This window comes from Loxodonta africana, chromosome 5 (genome assembly GCF_030014295.1).
Source record: "Loxodonta africana isolate mLoxAfr1 chromosome 5, mLoxAfr1.hap2, whole genome shotgun sequence".
Taxonomy (NCBI): domain Eukaryota; kingdom Metazoa; phylum Chordata; class Mammalia; order Proboscidea; family Elephantidae; genus Loxodonta; species Loxodonta africana.
In genome coordinates this window covers 43,064,068-43,091,713 of record NC_087346.1, presented here as the reverse complement: position 1 = coordinate 43,091,713, position 27,646 = coordinate 43,064,068, and the positions used below count along the sequence as shown (strand labels likewise).

Genomic DNA, 27,646 nt, shown 5'->3' with positions numbered 1-27,646 from the left:
TTTCTTTTTTGCAGCACAGAGGTAATTGGTTAAATTTCTGGAAATGGATTCAGCCTGTTTACATCAGTTGCTCAGGATAGGCCTTCATTCCAAGGCAAATCTCAGGAAGGCCTCTGAGAACACAGTATGCGAAGGCAGGTGAGGGGCAGAGAAGGAGAACACTTTGGGGATGAGAACCTACTGAGACCTTTGTAAACAGGGAATGGGCTCAGAATAATGGCACTACGTTTAGTCAGAGGTTTTATCCTGTCATCTTCTATCGCCATGTGTAATTAAGTATCATGTGTGAGTGCAGAGACTTTTTAATCCTCATTATCTATTAAAAAAATAAAACATCCCTTCTCAGTTTTGTATCGCTGTGGGAACTACCCTCTGTGCCATTTGGCCTCAGTCCAGCAGTCATATTCCTCACATACCTTTTAAATCCTTAATGACCCTATATGGAGCCAATGGTGATGAATGCATGGTGCAGGGGATTATTAATGATCTGAAAGATAATTTTAGAAAAGATAAGTATATGCTATCTAAGAAGTTATAAATTATCGGAATACTTTATCTCAGAGCATACAAATAATTTTTTTTTAAGCTAGCAAATGACTTCTACGTATTTTCTCTCACAGTTAACAGACCGAAGAAGACCCTCCCATTCCCTGTAATTCCCCTTCTCAGCTTTCCACACATGACTGGAAGGCTGATACACAGATATTTACAATTCTCTGAGCCTGAGCTAGATATAGAAAAGAAAGGTTAAAGACCAACTTTAGCTCTGTATCAAAGATTTTACTGCAGACCTGTAGACAGAGATAATATGGTTCTCTACCAGGGATATTTTTCTGGGCACTGTTGTCTTAGAGGTGAAGAGGTAACTTCATAATTAGCAAGAGCACCTGAGAACAATGATTCTCTGCACAGACTGGAATACTCAACTGCCTTTTTCTTTTTAGGATTCTTTTTCTTTCAAACGTGTGAATAGGGTGGGCGGTGAGAGTAGAGTAACATCCTCTAAGAAAGCAAATGAAAAGAAAATAATAATGATAGTTAAGTGGCACATCCACATTAGAGAGTCAGCAGTCAATTTAGTCAACATCGTAGTACTTCATTTTGGACCCCACACAGGTAACACGTGACCTGGTCCAGCGTTGGCTTGCAATAAATGTGTAATAAAACCAAAACCCAAACCCATTGCCATTGAGTCAATGCGCTGATGGATTTGAACTGCTAACCTATTGGTTAGCAGCCGTAGCTCTTAACCAAAATGCCACCAGGATTTCCAAATGTGTAATGGATTGAAATTACTGTCTTTTATCTTCCCTATTTGTATGTGGTAGACAGAGAAATGGGTTAGGAATCAGGAAAGCAGAATTGTAGTTTTGGATTGGGGGAAGTGGTGATTCAGTGGTAGAATTCTCACTTTCCATAGGAGAGACCTGGGTTCCAGCCAGCACCCATCTGTCAGTGGTGGCTTACAATACTGAACAGGTTTCAGGGGTGCTTCCAGATCAAAAAGAAAGGCCTGGCGATCTACTTACAAAAATCAGTCAGTGAAAACCCTAAGAATCGATCACAATGGTCCAGTCCCCAACTGATCACGGGGATGGCACAAGACCCGATAGAGTTTTGTTCTGCTGTGCATGGGGTCACCATGAGCCATACCACACATTCACTACCATTGACTCAATATAGGGTCATTAAGGGCTGATTTGATGGCAGCTTATGACAGCAATTTTGGATGATCTTTCCAAAATCCTGTGATAAATGATGGGATTGATCTTTCCAAAATCCTATCACTTATCATTTTTAAAAACAATCAGTTTGGATTGAATGACATTTAAAATTTCTTTTACCTTCATGATTTGTAATCTATAGATTAATGAGATGGACCCTGGAGTGGTTACAATCTGTGGTGTGGTGGTAAATATTATTGTTGGTGCCGCCCTGTAAATAGATAAGTAGATAGATAAAAAGAAATAAAGTGAGCCCTGATTTGTGATGTTTGCCAATTTCCATGGCCAATTTTAAGCTATCAATGTGAGATCATTGAATACGGAGCTGATAAGAGGTGGACATATTCAGCTCTCCCAAGCCATAGGAACTAGTGCTAGCATATGACTGAACCTGAATTACGAAATTATTCTATGCTACAGGCCTGAAAAGTATGGTAATAGATTTGGGAAAAGAACTAATAATAGTTGAAACGAAAAGAGGTTTTCAGGGTTAGTTAGAAAATTAAACTTCTTTTGCATGGATAGACAATCTAGTAACAAGCTCAGGCTTTAATGTTTAACTAGTAGTTAAAGACCAGGCTTTTTTGCTTTAACTAATAGTCAGATTATTACATTCTTTAAAATGAATGATAGACTATGTACTGTCTTTTAGAAAGCCACATATGTATATAAAGATAGTAATATTTCTAAAAGTTGAATCTTTTAGTGTGGCGGGAAGCAATACTTACAATATGATCTAATGCTTTAAATGCATTTGTTATTGCCCCAAGATTAGTATTAAGCTCAGAGCACTGATATATAATATCCGGGAATGTTGATAACACAGTGCTTTGATACCCAACCCTGCAGGGTTTATTGGTCACAGTAGCATTAAACCAAAAAACAAGACTTGTTGCCGTTGAGTTGATTCCGACTCATAGCATTAGAACAGTATTTTTGAAATGTTGCAGACAATGTAAACTAAAAATAGGCCCTTTGAAATGGATAAGAGGAGATATTAGGCCTGAAAGACACAGCAGAAGCTATAAATATCACAATCTATCTACAGAACACTGACTTTGCCAAGATTCAAGTTTAGTCTTCATGCGACAAGCATCTTTCATTAGACATTAAGAACCAGAAAATTACTCAGAAATGATATAAATACATGCAAGTTATAAAAAAATGGCTAATTTTTTTTATAGGTTATTTACATGTACTATTTCTAACATTATATGAGATAAAACTTGATTACAAAACCTAAAGGCTGAGTGTAAGCAATTGCATGTACTGTTAAGTGGTATCTGCCAGACCATTATTAAAGTTTGTAACTTCTCCATTATTTTTTTCATATAAAATCTAAGTTGGTAGTTGTGAAGGGTCTTAGTTCTTCAGACTGAATAGCCATACAAAAATCTATCATAAATATTATACTTTTGTTTGCATTCTTTAACTTCATAAATATTTATCAAGAATACTCCATTATGAGTGGCTTCAGGGGTCTTAAATGCTAGCAAGCAGCCATCTAAGATGCATTAATGGGTCTCAACCCACCTGGAGCAAAGGAGAATGAAAAACACCAAAGACATAAGGTAATTATGAGCCCAACAGACAGAAAGGACCACATAAACCAGAGACTACATCAGCCTGAGACCAGAAAAACTAGATGGTGCCTGGCTGCAATCGATGACTGCCCCAACAGGGAACACAACAGAGAACCCCTGAGAGAGCAGGAGATCAGTGGGATGCAGACCCCAAATTCTCGTAAAAAGACCAGACTTAATGGTCTGACTCAGACTAGAAGGAACCCAGAAGTCATGGTCCCCAGACCTTCTGTTAGCCCAAGACAGGAACCATCCCCAAAGCCAACTCTTCAGATAGGGATTGGACTGGACTATGGGATAGAAAATGATACTGGGGAAGAATGACCTTCTTGGATCAAGTAGACACATGAGACTATGTTGGCATCTCCTGTCTGGAGGGGAGATGAGAGAGCAGATGGGGTCAGAAGCTGGCCGAATGGGTGCGAAAATAGAGTGTAGGGAAGGAGTGTGCTGTCTCATTAGGGGGAGAGCAATTAGGATTATACAGCAAGGTGTATACAAATTTTTGTATGAGAGACTGACTTGTAAACTTTCACTTAAAGCACAATAAAAATTAAAAAAAAAAAAAGAACATCACCTACAAAAAAAAAATACTCCATTATTTGGTTAGTTACAGGTATATGTAGAGCCTGGTGTATAACAATGCAATTGTTGCTGCCGTTTGTTGCTGTGATGTCAATTCCAACTCATGGTAGAATGAAGTATCCACCAACTTTTCTTTTTAGTGAATTTCATTGTATACAACTACTGCATTAAATCTCTTTGAGAAGCTGTAGCATTCTTTCTTCTTTTTATTGTGGAGATATATATAACAAAACATTTGTCATTTGAACTTTTTTTTTTACCTTGTAAAATAGTTTATTTGTGCTCTTTGTAGAACTAGTGCAGAGGAAGCTAGCTTTCTTATGCAAACCTCCATCATTATTGAGCTGAGAATTTTTTTAGTTAATTTTTTTATTGTGGTGAGTGTGTATATATATATCAAATAAAAAATTACCATCTCAATATTTTTTACATATACAATTTATTAACATTAATTATGTTCATCATGTTGGACAATCATTACCACTATCCATTTCCAATTTGCTGCATTACTCTTAACAGACACTCAGTGCCCCCTACGTGATAGCTTCCTTCCCTCCGCCCCCCCCACCCCCACTCCTGGTAACTGCTAATAAGCTTAGGTCCTTATACATTTGTCTATTCCACATATTTCATGTAAGTGGGGTCATACAATAATATTTGTCCTTTTGTGACTGACTTACTTTACTCAGCATAATGTTTTCAAGGTTCATCCATGTTGTAGTATGTATCAGAACTTCATTTTTCTTTATGGCTGAGTAATATTCCATCATATGTACATAGCACATTTTATTTATCTGTTCATCTGTTGATGGATATTTAGGTTATTTTCACCTTTCGGCTAGTGTGTATAGTGCTGCAATGAACATTTTTGTACAAGTATCTGTTTGCATTCCTGCTTTCAATTCTTTTGGGTATATACCTAGGGGTGAAATTGCTGGATTTAACTTTTTGAGGAACCACCAAACTGTTTTTCACAGACTGCACCATTTTGCAACCCCACTAGCAATGGGTGAGTATTCTAATTTCTCAAAATTCTCACCAACAATTGTTTTCTGTTTTTCTTATTACAGCCATCTTAGTGGGAGTGAAGTGGTATCTCATTGTGGTTTTGATTTTCATTTTCCTAATGACTAATGATGTTGAGCATCTTTTCACGTGCTTGTTGGTTATTCCTATATCATCTTTGGTGAAATGTCTATTCAAGTCCTTTGCCCATTTTTTGATTGGATTGTCTTTTTGTTGTTGAGTTGTCAGAGTTCTTTATATAATCTGAATATTAAGCCATTATTTGATATAGGGCTTCCAAAAGTTTTCTCCCATTCTTTAGGTTGTCTCTTCACTTTGTTGATGAAGTCATTTGATGCACACAAGTTCTTAATTTTGATGAAGTCCAATTTATCAGTTTTATCTGTTGTTGCTCATGGTTTTTGTGTTATATTTAAGAATCCACTGTCAAAAATTAGATCTTGAAGCAATACTCTAATGGTTTCTTATAAGAGTTATGGTTTAAGTTTTTACATTTAGGTCCTCGATCCACTTTAATTTCTGTATATGGTATGAGTTATGGGTCCAGGTTCATTCTTTTGTATGTGGAATTCAGTTGTGCCAGCACCATATATATATATATATATATATATATATATATATATATATATATATATATAGTATATGCTGTGCCCATTGAATGGACTTAGCATTCTTGTAGAGAATCAACTGACCATAGACATATGGTTTTATTTCTAGACACTCAGTTATATTCCATTGGGCTATATGTCTATCCTCATACCAGTACCACATTGTTTTGAACTGTAGCTTTATAATACATTTTGAAATCAGGACGTATGAGTTCTCCCACCTTGTTCTTCTTTGCTTTGGCTTTTTGGGTCCCCTTGCAGTTCCATATAACTTTGAGGACTGGCTTTTCCATTTCTGCGAAGAAGGCTGTTGGAATTTTAATGAGAATTGTATTGAATCTCTAGATTGCTTTGGGTACTATTGACATATTAACAGTATTAAGGCTTCCAATTTATGAACGTGGAATGTCCTTCCATTTATTGAGGTCTTCCATAATTTCTTTCAGTAATGTTTTATAGTTTTTCAGAATGCAAATCTTTCACCTTCCTGGTTAAATTCATTCCCAGGTATTTTATTCTTTTATAGGCTATTGTAAATGGGTTGTTTTCTTAATCTTCTTTTCAGATTGCTGATGTATAAAAACCCAAATGATTTTTGTATGTTGACCTTGTATTCAGCCATTTTGCTGAATTCATTTTTAGCTTTTTTTTTTTTTTTTTGGTGTGTATGAATTATTTATGATCTTCCATATAAAAAAAATTTTTTTTTTTTTTTTTATATGTAGGATCATGTTATGTGTGAAAAGGAATAGTTTTATGTCTTCCCAGATTTGGATACCTTTTATTTCTTTTCCTTGTCTAATTACTCAGGTTAGGAACTCCAGTACAATACTGAGTAACAGTGTTGAGAGCAAGCATTCCTGTCTTGTTCCTGGTCTTAAGGGGAAAGCTCTCAGTATTTCTCCTTTGAGTATGATGCTACATGTGGGTTTTTCATAAATACCCTTTATCATATTGAGAAATTTCCCTTCTATTCCTAGCTTCAGTGAATGTTTTTTCATGAAAAGGTGTTAGATTTTGTCAAATACCTTTTCTGTGCAGACTGAGACAAGCATGTGGTTCTTTGCCTTTGTTCTATTACGTATAATTTTGATATTAATCTCCAAAGAAGTACTTTTTGGGGGTGTGCAATTATTTAGGGAGGAAAACAGAGGAGTAGAACAATGATCTGGCACAATCGATGCTTTCTAAAAGTTTTGTATAATTCATTGCTTCATTTTTAAATAGTCAGATGAACACACCCCCTAAATCCTGTTCTAATTTGGGGACTTATTCAGCTGTCCACTGAAACCTCCATATATCTACAACAGGAGATTTGTTTTTTGTCACTTGAAATGCCAGTTTGATGGCCATTTCCTCTGTGGCTTCCCCTGATTTAGGAAGTTACTTTTAGTCATTTCATGAAGCAAAGTTTTTGAGAATGCCACTTTTCAAAGTAGTTTAATTCCAACTCCCTACCCAGAAGACCAATGGTATGTCTTCTATTCTTGTGTGCCTATTAAAATCCCAGTTCCTAGGGCTTATATCGATATCTGATTGCCAGGTAGCTGTGACGTTCAGTTCCTCTTCATTTCTGACATCAAGGGATTTCTGTTCCTTTATCTGAACCTTGGTTAAGTATTAGACACTTTTTATATATATTTTTTAATCAAGCACTTCCATATTTTGGAGGGGGGATATAACTAGCTTAGATTACATGTTATAGGAAGTCATCTGTTCCAACTTCTAGAATTATAAAATTTTAGAGCTGGATGGAACTTTAGAGATTCTTTCTTCACCCAGTGAATTGAGATTCTAATTTATTTATGCACCATTGATACCAGATAAACCTTGGCCCTTGCAAAAACTTACCATAGCCTGTTTTAATTTTTTCTCCATTCATACAGATCCTAAAAAAGATGCTGAAGGTACCTGCAGCTAGAGTTTCCATTTGATTTTACATTTATTGAGCACCTCCAATGTATTGAGTTGCTAAAGACGAGTGGAATAACTTATGGCCCCTGACCTTAAAGTAACATATTTTAATACTGGACCTAGAAGTGAAGAGACAATTGCAAAGCGATATGTCTAATAGCAGTATGAATGGAATGCTTTGATAGATTTGAGACACTTATTGAAGCACGGGAAAGTCAGAGATGTGCTGGAGGAGATGCAACTGGGGCTGGATTATGAAAAATGAATGAATGTGTGTGTGTGTGTGTATGTGTGTATGGGGCTGGTTGGTGGTGATAGTAAGGCATTCCAAATAGAGGGAACAGATTGCTGATGTCAGAAACACACAGTACTAATAGTGCAGCGATCAGTAATATGTTAAAAGTACCTCTATAAATCATGATTATTTATTCAGCAAATAGTTGTTGAGATTAACGTTGTCGAGGTCATCTGCCATGGAATACCATGCACTGCATATAAACGTGGCAGTGATGATGTGCTCTTATTTTACTGTTGAGAATATTAAATATTGCTTATAATTTGCATGTCTTAAAAATGTCCATTTTAAAAAAATAAGCCTAAAGGTATTAAGTTTTGAGAAAGATCAAATGCAAAACAGTTTAGAGGTTGCCTACAATTACCTTCCCATACAGCTCTCCTCACAACACTCGTGTCTTCATCCCCTCTTCCTATCTACCACCTCTTTCAATTAAACCCCCTCCCCTCTATCACTCTCCTCTTCTGTCGGCAGTAAGCAGTTAAGACTCAGAACTACTCTTTTCAAAATGGCCTTCAGGGCTGCATTCTGACTATGGAGTTAGGTAAGTAACCAAAGACTGAAGAAAAAAATAGTAATTGACAGGGCAGGAGGAGTAAATATTTCCCAAATTAGTGCAGATAATGGCCCAAAAATGATACTAGAGAAATCTTGGTAAAATTTTATTTTCTCATTAATTCTCACATTTTTTCTTTGTATATTGTGTACGAGTCACAGAATGATAAAACCTTTAGTTATATGAGTGTTTTTGTGCATTGTAGGTTATTTAAAGCATATTTGTTGAATATAATTTATTTGAATAATTCAGATAAAGCAACATGGCTCCTGGAACAACTGGATATTCACATGCAAAAGAATGAAGTTGAACACCTATCTCACACCATATACAAAAATTAAATCAAAGAAAGACCTTGGGATAGGTAATGGGGAATGGCTGCTAATAGGTACAGAGTTTCTTTCTTGGGTTATGAAACTGTTCTGGAATCATAGTGAGGGTTGCAAAAATTTGTGAATATAGTAAAAACCATTGAATTGTACACTTTAAAAGGGTGAATTTTATGGTACAGTATGTGAGATATATCTCAATAAAAAAATAGATGCAACAAAACAAAACAAATGACAGCAATAAAAACAACAAAACCATGGCCCAGAAAGTTGAGGCTTTTCATTGAAATGTCTGCTTAGGTAGTCCTAGACTGAAGAGGAATACAAATTAAAGATGAATGAATGCTTTTTAGTTAGAGCAAATTGAATATAGTAAAAAATATATACTGTTTTTCAATAATTTTAAGATGCATATTTTTTTCACATTTCTGAAATGGACATGCACTGTATAATTTATGGTATGTCACATTTTATTTGTCTGCATTTTTTCATTTTTTGTGAAACAAAATGGTGACGTGTCTTAGTGGTGTCAATTCAGTGGGTAGAGTACTTCATTTTGAGAACGATGTAGCAGAGGCTGCTAGCTGTTTCTTAATATGTATTCTCTGCTTCTCATATGGTCACAGGGCTGTTAGCTGCGTACGGGGCCACCAAGCCAAAGATTACATTCTTAGTGTTCCTTGCAGCTAGCTAGATGTGGCCACATGCCTAAATTCTGTGTGCAAGCAGAAGTACTGTGTGGAACTACTGGTTTGTGCCTTTAAAGGGAAGGAGGATGCCCTCTCCTTCGCTTCGTCCTTCCTTGCTTTTTTCTTCCTTATATTTTTCCTTTCTTTTCTTTTACCCCTTCCACCTTCCCTCATTCTAGTTTGTAGATGAGATGGTGGGAACTGAGCAGCCATCTTTATCCATGAGTTGGAAGCCACGTATTGAGTGTGATGAAGCAACAAGATACCCAATTTCTTAATGGTTATGAAACCAATATACTAGGCCTAGATCCTAGATTGACTATGCAGACTTTTATGTGAGAGAGAAATACATTTCTAGTTTGTTTAAGCCACTCTTATTTTGGGTTTCTCTGCTACAGGAGCTGAACAAATATTCTGTCTAATATAAATGGTTTCTGATGTTCATTTTTTCTGGAGGTAACCTATTACCTAACTTTCTGCAATGGGCATAACTCTTTCCTCTAAACACACACACACACACACACATACACACACACACCCCTTGTCTAAGCCCAAAGTTAGTTACCAAATATAGCATTTATTAATCAGGAATGTACTGTGAATAGCTTTTTACTTTACATTATCACGGAAAGAAGATGATCCCAGCCCACATTCACTCTCTAATTCTAAACAATACCTTTGTTAGGACTGTCTGTTCAGTGCAATGGAGGGCAGTTTTTTCAGTGCAACTGGGATTTCTTGATAATGTTAAATCTACCTTGTCAGTTGAATTCCTCTGGCTTTGTGTGGCAGTGTGGTAAAAATACATGATCGGATTTCACTGCTAAGAAAATTCTTTCAGCAATACATGTACAGTCAAGTTTGTTGCCTGGATAGCTGAACATTTGGGTCACAAGAGTTAAAATATAAATGTCTCACAGGAAAGCTTTACTGAAATGCAACAATCTGGCTGTCTTGTCCTGTCTTAGAGTGGCATGGCTGTGAAGAGTGGTGCTGCTGGGTGCTCAGGCCCTTTTATCCTTTCGACAGTCATACTCTTGGTTCTTCATATTTGAGGAGATGGGACGGTGAGGAGGCCTGTTGGCTTCAGCTTATTAATGCCACCATCTAGGATACAGATTCTTGGATATTTCATCTTCACAAGATGAGCTGCAAACTGGGAAAAAATAAAGGGCCAAAGTTATAGAGGATATACAAAAAATCTCCCCAATCCCTATTTTTCCTCAGGCTGTAAAAGACAAAACTACTTTAATGTTACTATTGCTGTCACTGTTGTATTGATGCATCATTAATTTGTATTTTAAAATATAAATTAAATAACTCATAAGTTGAAAAACAACTTCTTTAAGCTATGGAATCAATGTGTACCTTAATTCTCTTTTATACTTTTGAACAGGCAATATATACACTTGGTAAAAAATTCATAGTATAAAGGGGTAATAGTGTGAAGTAATTCTTCCCACCTTGCTCTCCAGACTCCTCCAGAAGTCACTAATGTTACTAATTTTTATGTTTCCTTCCAGTGATAGTCAAAACATTCTGAAATCTATATTGAACAACTTTTGATATTACTGTCAACTTATTAGTTACTGTAATTCCAGGCACCATGTCCTAGAGAGGGCCCATAAACTGGTTACGTTTTTGGAGCAACCACAATTAACAGTTTGAGACCATAAACTTGGAATAAATTTTAAAGCATTGATCCAGGAAGATTTTTAGATGCCGAGCACAACAGGACTCTGAAAAAGTCATCAAGACATACAAATATCTTCCTGACTTGGCATGGATTACCATTCCCCATATCTTGCTCTTTATGATAAAGCAGCCCTGAACTGCTGGTCAGTCCTCTGATGTATAGTACTGCCTCATGATCTGGGCCTTTGTACAGGCTGCCCTCAGTTAGGAACATGTTTGTTCCATTTCCCTCCAGTTCCTACCCCCGCCGCCCCCGAGCTCCTCCTCAACACCAGCACCTTCACCTGCCGAATTTCTACTTATTCTCCTGCTCATTTTCTCTAGGAGATGTCCTTGACACTTTAAGCCTGGGTGAGGGGTCCTTCTTTGCAGCCCCCAAAGTTTCCTGTGTGAATTTCTATTTTTGGCCTTACCACATATATTTCAATTACCCACTTAAGAGCCTTCTTCCTCTCCTAAACTCTAAACTTCTCTAGGACAGTGACCCTGTTCCATTACTTTTGATTCCTAGTGCCTGGTATGTGATAGAGGCTCAGTATGTGTTTTCTGGACTGAACTAAACTCTAGTCATTTGGCATTGTTTAGTTGCCAAAACTAAATTATGTTTTGGGGCAAAATTATGAATTAAAGATGTTTTTCTTTGGCTCATTGGCCATTCTACCTCTATTCCTTCCTCTTTGTAGTGGATATTTGTGCCCTTTAGTTCTTTACAATTATTCGCTCAATCAAAACCTGCTCTCAGATTCCTTAAGAACAATGACTAATAGCTGCTCACAATGTTGTTGGGAGTATTTGAACCTTAATAGTTAGCAAAATATCACACCAGCTATATAGACTGCAGGATTCAAAAGAAATCAGCTGAGTGGTTTGGTGAGGATAAGTTCAAGGTCTTACCTTCAGGGATTCTGCTTTATTAACCTGGGGTTTAGAAATCTACATTTTTTAAAACAAATACATGTAGAAATTTTGACACAGGTAATCCACAGACAATATTTTGGGAAACACTATCTTCAGCTAAAAGGATAAAGGTGCCAGTCAGTAGGTGGAAAAGATGTTGCTGGAAACTGGGATCTTATTAGTCTTCAAAACAACTCACAAAGTAGATGTCAATACTGCTGGCCCACCTCTCTTCTCCATCATGCTCTGCAGTGTTCCTTAACAGAGACTCAAAGGGCTGATGATGTTACAAACTCTATACACTTTTAGAGTCACCAGATGGGAATCCTTAATAGTAATTAATGTTCAAAAGAAATAGTGAACCTCTATTTCAAAAAGTGTCAAGTGAGCTAGAGCGAAAATGTGAGTTAGTCTTCATCTCTTTCTTCTCACTTCTTTCTTTTTGAACTCCAGTCCTTAAGAGCTGAGGTACCAGATCCATCTGCCCTGAATCATGTGCAGGCAGCGCAGTTCTTAGTACCAGGTGATGACTGACGCATCCTGGCTCTGTTCTCCTGTATCCAGCATTGCAATTACTATTTAGGCTTAGAATTCTAAGGTAATTTTAAGATAAAGGGCTTCTGGATAAGCAGTCTTAGCTTTCAGTACTTTCTAAACATCGTGGAAGTCAGAAAATGAGTAGGGAAGGACTTATTGTACATTTAACGAATCTCTCTTACTTTTTTTTTTTTTTTTCTCTTAAACTATGCTGTAGAGCTGGGAAGAGTTCCCACTGTTATTGTAAGAAGGGGCATAACAACTAGGCTGCTGCTGAGCTGGAAAATGGTAAAAGCTAAGCAGGCAGAACAGGGCACTTTATAACAATCAGGTCTCTGCTACGTGGGAGGTCTAAAAGGAAAAGAAGAAAAGGAGTATAAGGAGATGGCAAATGTTTCTGTGCCTTGAAAAGAAGCAAGGCTGTGCTTAAGCACCGAAAAAGAGCAATTGTTGAGGTTTTGGGTGAGATTGTAAGTTCTGCTCCTCTGATCCTCAGATTCATTCATTCCTCTGGTTGTGGTTCTAATTATCCATGTTAACTATTGGTCCTAACATTGAAGCATGACTACCTCTGTTCCACTCCTACCATGGAAACTACTCCTTTTCTTCTCCATTATTGTTAATTTGTTTGGTCATTCATTTATCAATCAAACATTTTACTGAGCACACCTACTAAGTACTAAGCACTGTTCCAGTTTTTGTGGCACTTACAATTCAGTGGAGGAGATCATCATGACCAACTTATATCATGTAGTGTGCCTATTGCAAAAGTAGAAGTTCAGAGCACTTCTGAATTCAACAAGGGCTGGGGAAGCTGTTTTGTTTTCCTTTCATTATCGACATCTCAAGGGAATGGGAGCCCAAATGTGATGGCCACAACAGCTACACTAATCAGTACCGTACTCTGTGGATATAGCTCGACAGGTTGAGAAGGAAAATAAGGGGTGTGAATGTGCTGGGGTGGTTTTCCACTGTGTGAAAAAAGCCACATGACACATGGAGAAGATCTGGGGTGAGGCAGGGGAGTATCAGGCAAGCAAATTTCAGAGGTTCTTCCATCTTTCATGCTCTGTCTGGGAAAGCTCTGGCAGCCTGAGCGAGTAAACAAAAAAGGGACTGGATTTTGGGAAATAATAGCCCAGTGTGGAGACTATAGCTCCTGCACTGGGAGAGGCCTGACTTCAAATGGAAATCACAAATTTTGACTTACTGAGCAATAGTCTTAGTGTAACTGACAGGATATCCTATGGGACCAGTGGTTATGAAGTCATCAGATTCATCTGGGTACTTTTCAGAAAATGGTGATACCCAGGTCTACTCTACCAAAAACAAAAACAAAAAAACCCTGTTGCCGTCGAGTTGATTCCAACTCACAGCAATTCTACAGGACAGAGTGGAAGTGCCCCACGTGGTTTCCAAAGTGTTGACTGGTGGATTCGAACTGCCAAACTTTTGGTTAGCAGCCAAGCTCTTAACCACTATGCCACCAAGGCTCCAGGCCTACTCTAGACCAATAATAATTTGAATTTCTTGGGATGAAGCTCTGGTATCAGTTTTAAAAATCCCCTCATCCCCTTTAACTCCCAGGTAATTCTAATGTGTTACCAGCATTGAGAACCATCTTACTAGGTAACAGGATTCATGTGCAAGTCAGGTTTGTCTGGTGCCTAAACTGCAATTCTTATAGGTATAGTTCTGTGTGGACAGCAAGTCACTTTGCACCAGAAGAGGCTGCTGTTTGTAGGGCTGGGATTTGTAAAACCAAATTCTATGTGGAGAGAATAGCGTTCTTCAAACTGCACAACCAGCCGAGACATATAGGGTGACATCCCATGTGTAGCTGGCAGGACCTGGCATTTGCTAGAATCACCTCAAACTGCAGAGGCAGCTACATTTCCTGTTGGTAGTACTCCCGTGTGCTCTTACATTTTTATCATTCCTCTGGTTAGTATGATCTTGTGCTGGTATTCATTTCTAGGGCATGGGTAGGCCCACCTGAAAAAAGCACTGTCTGAATGTGCCCGACTGTTCTGGGTGCCTTTCCATCCTGTTTTTTCTCTTTATCTTGCATCTTAGCTTGAGCTAAGAGATTGGTATGTTTGCCCAGAGGAAGTCAAGTTCTGCTGCAGTGAGAGAATGAGTAAAGGGATTTTTGAGCTGCCACAGAGAAATGCAGGTTAACAAAAGCCAAGGAATTAAAAAGCTGAGGATAAGTAAGGTTGGAGAGAAGCAAAGAACAGGGTCACGCTGTTTTTCACTTGGCCCCCTAGGACATAGGTTTGGGAAGAACTGATGGAAACAGAAGGAAGCTAAGACACGTTTGGGCTTCTCCAAGATTTGGTGGAAGAGCACATGGCAAAGCAATTAGTTTCTCCATGTGAAATTTTGGCATTTTGAGTTTTAAATTCATATTGGATGAAGTTCGCATGGATTGAGTGGCACTCTGGTGAAGTTGAAGTGAAAAAATCGTTTTCTCTCTTCTGTTTCATCTGTCCATTTCTTTCCCCTCCTAAAACCAAAAAAATCTACTGCTGTCCAGTTGATTCTGACTCACAGTGTTTCCATAGGGCAGAGAAGAACTGCCCCAGGGGCTGTCCAAGGAGCAGCAGGTGGATTTGAACTGCCAACTTTTTGGTTAATACCCGAGCTCTTAACCACTGCACCATCAGGGCTCCTTTCCCCTCCTAGATAATGCTAAATTTAGGGTAGGGAAATTTCACTTTTGGTTGGGGATGGTATTGATTAAGGAACTGGCAATTATCTTACAATAAATAGCTGTAGTACTTTCATCTTGATTTTATGGTTGTGGGTGCTGATGCTGTGTTAGTCTTATGTATCCTCTTGACTCTCTGAAGTGCAGAATACATGGCACACATTTATTATTTCTGGCACTGAGAGGTTGCGGTTAGGCTGATACTTCATGCAAATTATGTATCTATTTTTAAGAGTTTGGCTAAACAACTCAGATAAGTATTTGAGATGAGAAATAGAGTATGGGGTAATTTCTCCATCTAAAGTACAGTGTGGCCTTAGGTTAAATATAATTGAAGTGTTGTCTTATCCTGATTATTTAAGAGATTTCTGGGAGTCATTCATAAAGGTCTTTAGCAGTTGAACTTCCCATCACATTGATCTCCCAATGAAAAACATGAGTTGTGAAAAGGATTAGGAAAGAGATTATTGTTGTTAGGTCCCGCTGAGTCAGTTCTGACTTATGGTGACCCTATGTACAACAGAACAAAACACTGCCCAGCCCTGCACCACCCTCACAATTGTTGGCATGTTTGAGCCCATTGTTGCAGCCACTGTGACAATCCATCTCATTGAGGATCTTCCTCTTTTTCGCTGACCCTATACTTTACCATGATGTCCGTCCCCAGGGACAGATCAATCCTGATAACATGTCCAAAGTATGTGAGATGAAGTCTTGATATCCGCACTTCTAAGGGGCATTCTGGCTATACTTCTTCCAAGACAGGTTTGTTCATTCTCCTCGCAGTGCATGATATATTCAATGTTCTTCACCAACACCATAATTCAAATCATCTAGTCCACTGATCTCTTCCCTCCATTCAAGTCTAATTTTGAAATGTTATTTTTGTTTCAGTCATTGCTGTATTGCTCTGTTTCCTACGTTCAGATTTTTTATATTTAATTCATTAAACATTTTTAAATACTATTACATAAGGTGTGAAATGGAAGAAATGGTGAAGTAAAGGAGCTGAACTGAAGATTTCAGAGGGTGACTCCTGAAGACAATGTATTATAATAAAATAGGCAAAGACCTGGAGTTAGAAAACCAAAAGGGAAGAACACACTTGGCATTTCTCAAGCTAAAAGAACTGAAGAAAAAAACTCAAGCATTGAGTTGCAGTATTCAAGGATTCTATGGTCAAAAAATTGAATGATGCAGGAAACAGCAAATGAAGATGGAAGGAACACATGAGTCACTGTATCAAAAAGAAATGTTCAACCATTTCAGGAGGCAGCATATCATCAAGAACTGATGGGTACTGAAGGAAGAAGTCCAAGCTGCACTGAAGGCTTTGGAGAAAAACAAGGCCCCAGGAACTGGTGGAATGCCAATTGAGATGTCTCAATAAACAGTTGTAACACTGGAAGCACTTTCTATGCCATGAAATTTTGGAAGACAGTCACCTGGCCAACCAACTGGAAGAGATCCATATTTGGGGCCATTCCAAAGAAAGGTAATCCAATACAATGCAGAAATTATCAAACAATACCATTAATATCACACGTGAGTAAAATTTTGTGAAGATAATGCAAAAACAGCTGCAGCAGTATATTGACAGGGAACAGCTAGAAATGAGAGCTGGCTTCAGAAGAGGCAGTGCAAAGAGGGATAGCAATGCTGATGTCAGATAGATCCTGGCTGAAAGCAGAGAATAACAGAGAGATATTTACCTGTGTTTTATTGACTATGCAAATGCATTCAGCTGGGCAGATCATTAACAAATTACAGATAACACTGGGAAGAATGGGAATTCCAGAACACTGACTTGTGCTCATGCAGACCTGTACATAGACCAAGAGGCAGTTGTTCAAACAGAACAAGGGGATACTGCATGGTTTAAAATCAAAAAAGGTGTGTGTCAGTTGTATCTTTTCACCATACATTTTCAGTCTATAACCTGGGGAAATAATCTGATAAATTGGACTATATGAAGAAGAACATGGCATCAGGATTGGAGGAAGACTCATTAACAACCTGCAATAAGCAGATGACACAACCTTGCTTGCTGAAAGTGAAGAGGACTTGAAGCATTTACTGATGAAGATCAAAGACCACGGCCTTCACTACGGATTACACCTCAACATAAAGAAAACAAAAATCCTCACAACTGGCCAATAAGCAACATCATGATAAATGGGGAAAATACTGAAGTTATCAAGTATTTCATTTAACTTGGATCCATGATCAATGCCCATGGAAGCATCAGACAAGAAATCAAATGCTGTATTGCATTGGGCAAATCTGCTGCAAAAGGTCTTTTTAAAGTGTTAAAAAGCAAAGATGCCACTTTTAGGACTAAGATGCTCCTGACCCAAGCCATGGTATTTTCAGTTGCCTCATATGCAAACAAAAGCTGGGCAATGAATAAGGAAGACTGAGAAGAAGTGATGCTTTTGAATTATGGTGTTGGCAAAGAATACTGAATATACCATGGACTGCCAGGAGAACGAACAAATCTGTCTTGGAAGAAGTACAGCCAGAATGCTCCTTAGAAGTGAGGATGGCAAGACTTCATCTCACATACATTGGACATGTTATTAGGAGAGACCAGCCCCAGAGGAGGACATCATGCTTGGTAGAGGGTCAGGGAAAAAGAGGAAGACCCTCAAGGAGATGGACTGATGCACTGGCTGCAACAACAGGCTCAAATGTAGCAAAGATTATGAGGATGGGGCAAGATCGGGCAGTGTTTTGTTCTGTTGTACATAGGGTCACTATGAGTCAAAACTGGATGGTGCGTAACAATAACAAAGTGGGAAACTGGTCATAGTAATGACATCTCTGAAACAGTGGTTGCCTACTCCATTAATTTCACTGATAGAAGTGAAACCAGCAGTAGGGCAAGGCCAAGAAGGTGAAGACAGGGTCAGTAATCATTTGACACCCCATCACAGACACTTGTGACAAGTAAGATGCAGAACAGGTAATTCTAGAGTATTAGTTTAGCATGTTGTATACTGGAAAATGGATAATTTTACAATAAGAATAAAAAAGCGAAGTGTTTGTAAGAACATCCATTACATGATAGAGGCTTTTGGATCTATGTTTATTTTAAGGGTAATTACTCTAAATGGTGTCTGGGATATTCAGAATCCATAATTTTGTGTACTTTAGTCTTGCCCGCAAGACTTTTAACCAAGTTGTTTCTATTCTTCTTGAAACCAATCTTTTGGATTAGGAAATTTGATGGTGTACAGATGTGTTAAAAAAAGAAAACATTTTTATGGTTTGTATTAAATGAGGGGATTATATAAATACTAGTGTTCTAATTCAATGTGCTTTCTTGTTTTAATTTTCTGTTGCCTATAGTTGTTTCAACTCTTCCTATTCTCTATCTTTTTATGAAGAAAATGTTAAAATATATATAAAAACATACAAGAATGGTATAATGAACTTCTATGTACCCAATACCCAGCTTCAACAACTGTAACTCATAGCCAATCTTATTTCATTTATTCTTCCCATCCACTTCTCTCACCTTTGTATTGTTTTGATGTAAGTCTCAGATATTATATCATGTCATACATAAATATGTATCTCTGAAATAAAAAGACTTTACAAAATACAACCATTATAAGGTTTTCACACCTAGAAAATTAAAAATAATTCCTTAATACAATTAAATATCCAGTAAATGTTCAAAAAGTGTTCAAATTTCCAATTAGCTCATAAATGTCATAGGATTTTTTTTTTTTTTGTAGTCTGTTTATTTGAATCAGAATCCAAACCAGGTCCACACATTGTGACTGGTGGATGTCTTTTGTTCTCCAAATCTCTTTTTATTTCCTTGAAGGAAGCTCATTCTGTCTCAGATCCACACCAATCAAACTTTTATCTGTATCACTCCCTGATACATACTCTTATAATTTCCACACTGTCACAGTGCCAAATTAAATTTTTAAGACTCAATCCCAATTAGATTTGATCCATTGGCATCATCTAACACATTTGATCATGCCCTTCTCTTTTAAAAATTTATTGCATCAGCCTTCAGGACACCAATCTCTCTTGGTTTTCTTCTGTTACAAATTGAATTGTGTCCCCCAAAAAGATGTTTTGGTACCTGAAAATGTGATCTTACTTGGAAATAGTAGTTTTGCAGATGTAATTAGTCAATATATCATCATACTGGAATAAGACCAGCCCCAATCCGGTATGACTGGTGTCCTCATAAAAGGAGGAGAAAAGACACAGAGAGACACAGGAGAAGGCTATGTGACAATGGAGGCAGAGATTTGAGTGGGAGTTACGCTGCCAAAAGCCAAGGAATTCCTGGGCCTTCCAAAAGCCGAAAGAGATAAGTAAGGATCTGCCCCTAGAGCCTTTGGAGAGAGCATGGCCCTGCGGACATAGTGAATTTGGACTCTGGCTTCCAGAAATGAGAGAATAAATTTTTTGTTTTAAGCCACCCAGTTTTTGGTACTTTGTTCTGGCAGCCCTAGGTAACGAATACAACAATCACTCTTGTTTCTTCTCCTAGCTCACTAGCTGTTCCCTCCAGTCTCATTTGGTGGATCTTCCTTATCTCCTGACTGCTATTCCGTGGCTCCTGTTTACTGACCTCTTCTCTATCTATATTCATCCCTCAGGTGGTTTTATTTAGTCCCAGGGCTTTAAGTCCCATCTATATACTGAGGACTCCAAGTTTATATCTTTAGAGTCTTTACTGAACTTTAGACTTATACATCTGTTTTGTCGACATCTCTACTTAGATGTCTAATAGCCTTCTCAAACTTAACATCTTCAAAGGAGAGCACTTGATTCTTACCCTGCCTCCACTCCTAACTCCACTCCTAACCTCACTCCTGAAGCCTTCCTCATCTCAGGAAATGGCAACTCCACTCTTCCAGTTGTTTAAGCAATAAACCTGGAAATATATTTGGTTTCTTTTTTTTCTCTATCAATGGATCATGTAGTTTCTAACTTTTAAAACATATTCAGAATCGGGTAACATCTCACCACTTCTACCACTACCATTCTAGGGCAAGACAATGTGATTTCTTACTTAAATTATTGCAGCAATTTTCTAACTAATCTCCCCTGTTTCTGTCCTTGCCCCTATGGTTTATTCATCACACAACAGCAAGGGTGATCCTATTAAAATATGTCAGATCATATAACTTCTCTTCTCAAAGCACTTTAATAGCCTCTCATTTAATTCAGAATAAAATCTAAAGCCTTTACTACTGTCCATAAGGTCCTACATGATCCCCACTTCCCAGGGCAGCTGTGGCTATGCCACCCCTACAGACAGATGCAGTCTAGTACATTAATCATTTGTACCACCCATGGATCCTTCCCCACCAACAACCTCTCTAATCTCATCTCTTCATCCAAGCCACCATCACTTCTTGTTGTTGTTAGATGCCATCGAGTCGGTTCCAACTCATAGTGATCCTATGTACCATAGAAAAAAACACTGCCTGGTCCTGCCCCACCCTCGTAACCGTTGGTATGCTTAAGCCCATTGTTGTAGCCATTGTGTCAATTCATCTCATTGAGAGTCTTCTTTTATGCTGACACTCTACCAAGCATGGCATCCTTCTTCAGGGACTGATCCTTCCTGACAACACGTCCAAAGTATATGAGATGTAGTCTCGCCATTCTTGCTTCTAAGGAGCATTCTGGTTGCACTTCTTCCAAGACAGATTTGTTCATTCTTTTGGCAGTCCATAAAAAACCGTTTGTTCCACACCTTCTAGTGGCTTTCCATCTCACTCAGAATAAGGGCTTCCCTCACTACCCTATTAAAAGAATAAATACCAGCACTCTTTTCTCTCACCCTACTTTATTTTTCTTTTTAGCATTTACCACGATATAGTATACAGCTGTCTCTCTATCCCAAGACATCGTCGTGAGTCTGAGCTGACTTTAGGCAACTAACAACTCCCAATATATTGTAAACTCCATGCAAATAGCGATTTTGCTTTACTTACTAATGCTTCTCCAGTGCCCAGAACAGTGCCTAGTATATAGCATTTACTCCAATACCTGCTGAATAACTGATTCATTTATTCAGCAAATACTTTTTGAGCATCTACTGTGTTTAAGGCACTATGATATGCACTGGCTAAGCTGTCTTACCTCATTGGAATAGGTAGAAATAACTTTAGGGGAATAGTAAGTAAACTGTCTAATTGGCTCTGGTAAAAGTCACATGCTGTTTTCTTTTACCCTTCACTAATAAGGTCTTCACTCAACTATTGTATGAACTGATAGAAGTAAGCTGCATTTTAATAAAAAGATGTCTTTTAAAAGTATAGATGATGATGTTTATAAAGACAGAAATAGTAAACCCTTGTGTGATAATTTTAATGTAGAAGTCTACAGAGTGGTCAGAGGAGCAAGTTCATTTTCATAGTTCAGGAACTGAAGTAGATACAAACATCTTAAGAGGATGTTTAGTTTTAGTAGTTTCTACTCTTAGGCTTCATGCTTACTTCTAAGCTCTCTTCTTTCAATGTTTTTTTTTTTTTAACTTGACATTTTTCAGTTGTAATGTGGGCCACTTAAGAGGTATGTGAAAAAAAGGTAAATTAATATGTTCATGAGCAATTATAAAATTCTCTTCCTTTGCCTCTTTATTTTAATCTCTTATACGTAATTCTAGCAAAATCTTATGTGGTGTAAAGGAAGAGAATTCCCAGTAACAGATTTTTTTTTCTCTTACATTTCAAAATGGTGTATTCCTTTCCTTTCTCTTCCATTTTCCCTTGATCTTGTTTCTTTTGTTTATCTCCTCTACCAGTGACTTGTACTAAAGAAAAATTTTCTCATTTGTTAAGATAGCTTGTAATGAAGACAATGGATTTTTCCAGTTTCTTAGAATAAATATCTTATATTTATTTTTTAACTTTTTTTTAATGACAATCTGTTGTTGAGGCAACCACTTGTTATTTGTTTTCTTTTCTGGAATAATGCATTTATAGGCTTTTAAATTTAATTATAGGAAAGAAGCAACCTACATCTTTTTTCTCTACTATTAAATACTAAGCATTTATTTCATAAGTGGTAGAATACCATAGCTATGTATCTAGTTTTAACTCTATCTAGAATTCTAGTCTGCAACATCTAAATGCTCCACTGACATTTTTACACTGGTACCACATTAGCACTTTAAACTCAACATGTCCATCATTCACCACACTCCCTCCAAACTTTCTTCTTCTCTTCCCTGTCTCTGTTAATGGCATCAGTGACCTCCCAAAAACCAGACCTGGAAACTTTATTATCACATCTGATTTTTTTTTTTTAAATCTCCTTTGGCTCCACATTCAATTAGGCACAAAGCTGTTTCAATTCTGTCTGTGATTTGACTTAGATCCATTCTTTCCTTTCCATTCCACTGATCCTACTCCATTTTATACTGCAATGACTCTTGGGTTAGCTCCTAAATGGACTCTATGCTTCCAGTTTCCCCATTGCTGTTTTACCCAGTGGTCTGCTATCTAAAATGGTAGTGTTATGGAAGATCCTCAGGGACTCCTCCACTGTTGTGTGGAGAGTTTTCCTTTCTATGTCTATTTCCCGTTCTATGGCAAAGTAAGTCAAGATCTGTGTATCCCTTCCAAGAAATAGCTTGCTTACCTATAGTCAGTAAGGACAATGTGTAGTATCTAAAGCCCTACCAAAAGTTTCTTTTTGGCCAAAAAAAGTGAAAAGACAAGCTACCAACTGGGAGATTATCTTTGGAAACCATATATCCAATAAGAATGTAATAACAAAAATACATATAAAACTTTAACAACTTAACAACAAAAAGACAATTAACCCAATCACAGAATAGGCAAGGACTTGAACAGACCTTTTACCAAAGAGGATATTCAAATGATCACCAAACATATGAAAAGATGATCAACATCATTAGCCATGAAAACCCAAAACCCATTGCTGTTGAGTATATTCCAACCTATAGCAACCCTACAGGATAAGTAGGACTGTCTCATAGGGTTTCCAAGGCTGTAAGTCTTTATGGAACTAGACTGCCACATCTTTCTCCAGTGGAGCGGCTAGTTGGTTAGAACTGCCAACCTTTTGGTTAGCAACAGAGCACTTAAACCACTAAACCACCAGAACTCCCATGGGCCATGAAAACCCATTGCTGTTGAGTTGATTTTGACTCACAGAGAACCTGTAGGATACAGTAGAACTGTCCCATAGGGTTTCCAAGGCCTGGTTGGTGGATGCAAACTGCTGACCTTTTGGTTAGCAGCCAAGCTCTTAACGAATGTGCCACCAGAGCTCTGTCAGAGAGCTACAAATCAAAACCACAATAAGATACCATTTAACTGATAAGATTAAAAAACAAATCAGAAAATAACAAATGTTGGAGAGGATATGAGAAAACTGGAACCCTTATCCACTGCTGGTGGGAATGCAAAATGTTACGGCATTGTGAAAAACATTGTGGTGGTTCCTTAAAAGACTAAAATAGGACTACCATATGACCCAGAAATTCCACTTCTAGGTATATGCCCCCAAACTTGAAAGCAGAGACTCAAACAGAGACTTGTATACCAGTGCTCACTGCAGCACTACACACAAGAGCCAAAAGGTGGAAACAACCTAAATGCCCATCAACCGATGAATGGATAAACATGTGGCATATATGTACAATGGAATACTACTTGCCATAGAGAGAAATGAAGTCCTGACACATGCTACCACACACGTGAACTTCAATGACATTAATCTGAGTGAAATGGGTCAATCACAAAAGGACAAATATTGTACGACCTCACTTACATAAAAAGACAAGAAAAGGCATATGTATAGAGACCGAAGCTTATCAGTGGTTACCAGGAGTAGGAGGGAGGCGGAAAGGGAGGGTTAATGGTGATGGAAAAATCATATTAATTAAGGGTAGGGTTGTACAGTTGATTATTGTAATTTCTGTCAGTAAGCTGTACACCTGTAAAAAGCTGAGTTGGCAAAGTTGTATGATAGATACGTTTACAAAACAACAAGAGTAGATGCTGAAGCTGTTTATGTACAACCAATACCTCATGGGATTTGGTTCCTTGGTTTGGAGATTTAGGGTCACGTTTTCATGCTACACCCCAGATAATTGGCCTAATAATGTGTTAAGTGCTTGTGCTCTACCTTCTTATTCACTGTGTAGTGCCTGGGGTCTTAAAAGCTTGTAAGCAGCCATCGTAGGCAAGGCAATTAGTCTGTATTAGCCTGGAGCAACAGAGGAAGAGGAAGAGTCAGGAATAGGAGGAAATACAGAATGTGTGGCTAACTGCCTCCATGAACAACTGCCTCATTGGCCATGAGACCAAAAGAACTAGATGTTGCCTGGCTACTCATGCTGAACATTTTTATGAGATTCTATAGATCTATGATCAAAATGGGAAAAACACAGAACAGAATTTCAAATACTCATGGACTACGGAGTTTCTGGAGCCATAGAGGCTGGATGAAACCCTGAAACTACTGCCCTGATGTAATCTTTAAACCTTAAACCAAAAATATTCCCTGAAATCTAAAAATCAAACAGTAGTGTAGCTTAACTAGTAAAAAATGTCTGCCTTAAGCGTTAAGTTTATTTATTTATTTTTAAAGAGCTGTCTCTATAGGATCAAAGTGAAAACAGCCACTCAAAAGATTAGATAGGAACCTTGGGAGGCAGTGAGTTCATGTTAATATAGGAGGAACAATTCAGAAAAGGAGGGTGAGAATGGTTGTAGAACCCAAAGAATGCAATCATTGTCACTGAATTACACATGTAGCAACAGTTGAATTGGTGTATGTTCTGCTATGTATATCTTAAACAACAACAAAAACAAAATAAATTAAAAAAAAAGAAATTTTCTTTTTGATCACAGTAGTAACTCCAAAGTCTTTTTGCAATTTGAGAAAGACAAAAGAAATTCTTTCTAGACTTAGAGTTGATTGTCCTTTATATAAATAAATACATTATTTATATTTAAATTAAAGATTGATGAGACAGTCATCCCTTAACACCCCCAATAAGGTAAGAAAAGATTGTGACTGGATGTTACCGGCACTTTGAATCACATAATAAAAAGAGTGGGGCCATTTCTCCAATCTCCTTTTGAATAATTGCAGAGCTTTGGCTCTAAGTCTCAGGCAAATCCCTCTGTTGTCTACTCCCCCCAGGCAAGTGAACTCTGGGATCTAACAGCTATTTAGTTACTGGAAGATTCCAAGCTTGAGGGAGAGGGTCAACAGGGAAGAACCTGGCACTGAGATAGATTGGGAATATAGGGAAAGGAAGGCTTCAACTGGTCTGTTTTCTTGATTTAAAATTTCTATTTCATTGGGATCAATGGCAAAAGAGAGAGAAGGCAGCTTTGGCAAAGCTTAACACAAATAAAAAGGTCATTTTCCAAATTACTTTTCTTAAATACAGCTGAGGGCATCACTTTTTTTCTTAGAAACCCCACTGCTCCAATGTAAACTCCTTAGCATAGCATTCAAGGCCCTCTACAACCTGATACTCCACCTACCTTTCCAGCCTTATCTTCAGTAACGATGCTCTTCAAAGAAGCCTTGTGCCTTCCAGCCAGCCTGTGCTGTTTTCTTTGCCTTGAATGCCCCCTCCTAACTTTTGCCCTTCCCCCCTACACTTGCATTACTGAAACCTACCAATAATTTAAGGCCTATGTCTATTATCACCATCACCATGAAACTTTCGGAATCCCTCGCTTAACTAACAAGAAATTTCTTCCCTCTCTGTGATTTCCTAGAGCTCTAATTACAAATCTCATACGGTACATTCCACATTCTATTCTGAATTTTAATAGTTGTATAAATGTGTCATCTTCCCAAAAAGATTTAAAGTATGTTTTATGAGGCCAGGGATGGTGTCCTTCTCATCTCTGTTTCCTCATGATAAGTTCCATCATGCAGGCACTCACTGTTTGTAGTCTTGAATTAAACTAGTACTTGAAATTAGTATTTTTTTTCTTTCCTTCCTCTTATACCCATCTGTGCCAGTGTATGGTCTGCTGCAAATTATTATTTTTCATGTGCTCATTCATTAATTTAGAGAATATTAATTCAACCATCAACTATTTATTGAGTTCTTTCTTTTAGAGCCCTGGTGGTTCAGTGGTTAAGCACTCAGCTGCTAACCAAAAGGGTGGCAGTTTGAATCCACCTGCCGCTGCTTGGAAACCCTATGGGACAATTCTACTGTATCGTATAGGGTCGCTATAAGTTGGAATTGCCTTGACAGCAACAGGTTTGATTTTTTTGGTTTTGGTGATCAGAGCATGGATACAACAATGAACACAACATATCCCTGTTCTCAGTGTGTATGGAGTTCAGTTGGGGGTACGGATAAGTGAAGAGGTGATTAAATACAAGGCCAAAGTCATCCTCAATGGTTGTGCAAGTTGTGCGCTGCATGAGGGAACCTGGGAAAGGGGATGACTGGAGGATAAATTGTAACTCATTCTCTCCTTTCCAAGCTTTGTGTCCTCAGATAGTGCTGTCTGCCCCTCAGAAAAGGATGGATTTTATCTAACTCATACAGAAACTCTCTATATATGGTAGTAGCCACAATGCCACTATAAGAGTAAGTACAAAGTTTTCTATGAGCTCTTGGGAGGCATAGTTAGATTCAAACTTAAAAGGTTAAGGAAAAGTTCCACGAAAAAAATGCTATATAAACTTAGCCTTTCAGAACAAATTTGAGTTACCCAGGTGAAGAGAAGTTGAAAGAATGCTCCAAACAGAGGAACGAAAAGACAGTTAAATAAGGAATTTATTATTAGCTGCTATCAGATCATCCCTGACTCATGGTGATCCCATGCATAACAAAACCTGTCCTCTGCCATTGGCATGACAGTTTGCAAATCGGATCATTGTGATCCATAGGCTTTTCATTGGCTGATTTTTCATAAGTAGATTGCCAGGCTTTTCTTCCTAGTCCATCTTAGTCTGTGAGCTCTGCTGAAACCTGTTCAGCATCAAAGCAAAACGCAAGCTTCCACTGACAAATGGGTGGTGGCTGCAGATGAGGTGCATCGGCTGGGAATTATCTCCAGTCTCCTGCACGGAAGGCAAGAATTCTACCACTGAACCACCAAACAAAACCCAAACCAAACCCGTCGCCACCTAGTTGATTTCGACTCATACTACCAGTGCCCCCATAAAAGGAACTACATCTAGTCAATTATGGCTGGAATCTAAGATGGTGAGAGGAATAGTAGTGAGCGATGAGCTTGGAAAGCTAAGCAGAGTTTGGATCATGAAGGGCCTTTAAGCCATTATTAAGAGTGTGAATTTCATCTTGAAGGCAATGGGAAGACAGAGGCATTTTGGCAATGATCAGATTCAGATTTACATTTCTAAAAACTCACTTTAGTTGTAGAGTAGACATGCAGGAAGGGAGATTGCAGGCAGGGACAGTGGGGAGGCTCTTGTAGTATGTCAGGCATGAGATATTAGTGACTTGAGTGAAGACAGCTGGGTGCTGGG

The 27,646-nt window shown here is 38.1% G+C and overlaps 1 protein-coding gene across 12 annotated transcripts in view; it reads right to left on the bottom strand.

Annotated features, from left to right (window-relative positions):
- Window positions 1–6,217: 6,217 nt before the first annotated feature.
- The window catches only part of TBCK (TBC1 domain containing kinase), a 284,662-nt gene continuing 263,233 nt past the window's right edge, over window positions 6,218–27,646 (bottom strand). For 11 of the 12 annotated variants that reach the window (XM_064285475.1, XM_064285476.1, XM_064285474.1 and 8 more), the window contains 2 exons: window positions 27,529–27,641; window positions 6,218–10,465 (listed from right to left, as the gene is read on the bottom strand). In XM_064285475.1, coding sequence (XP_064141545.1) covers window positions 10,447–10,465; window positions 27,529–27,641 — 132 coding nt within the window. In that variant the 3' untranslated portion in view covers window positions 6,218–10,446. The remainder of the gene's footprint in view (window positions 10,466–27,528; window positions 27,642–27,646) is intronic. The other variant, XM_064285466.1, reaches the window with a different exon arrangement.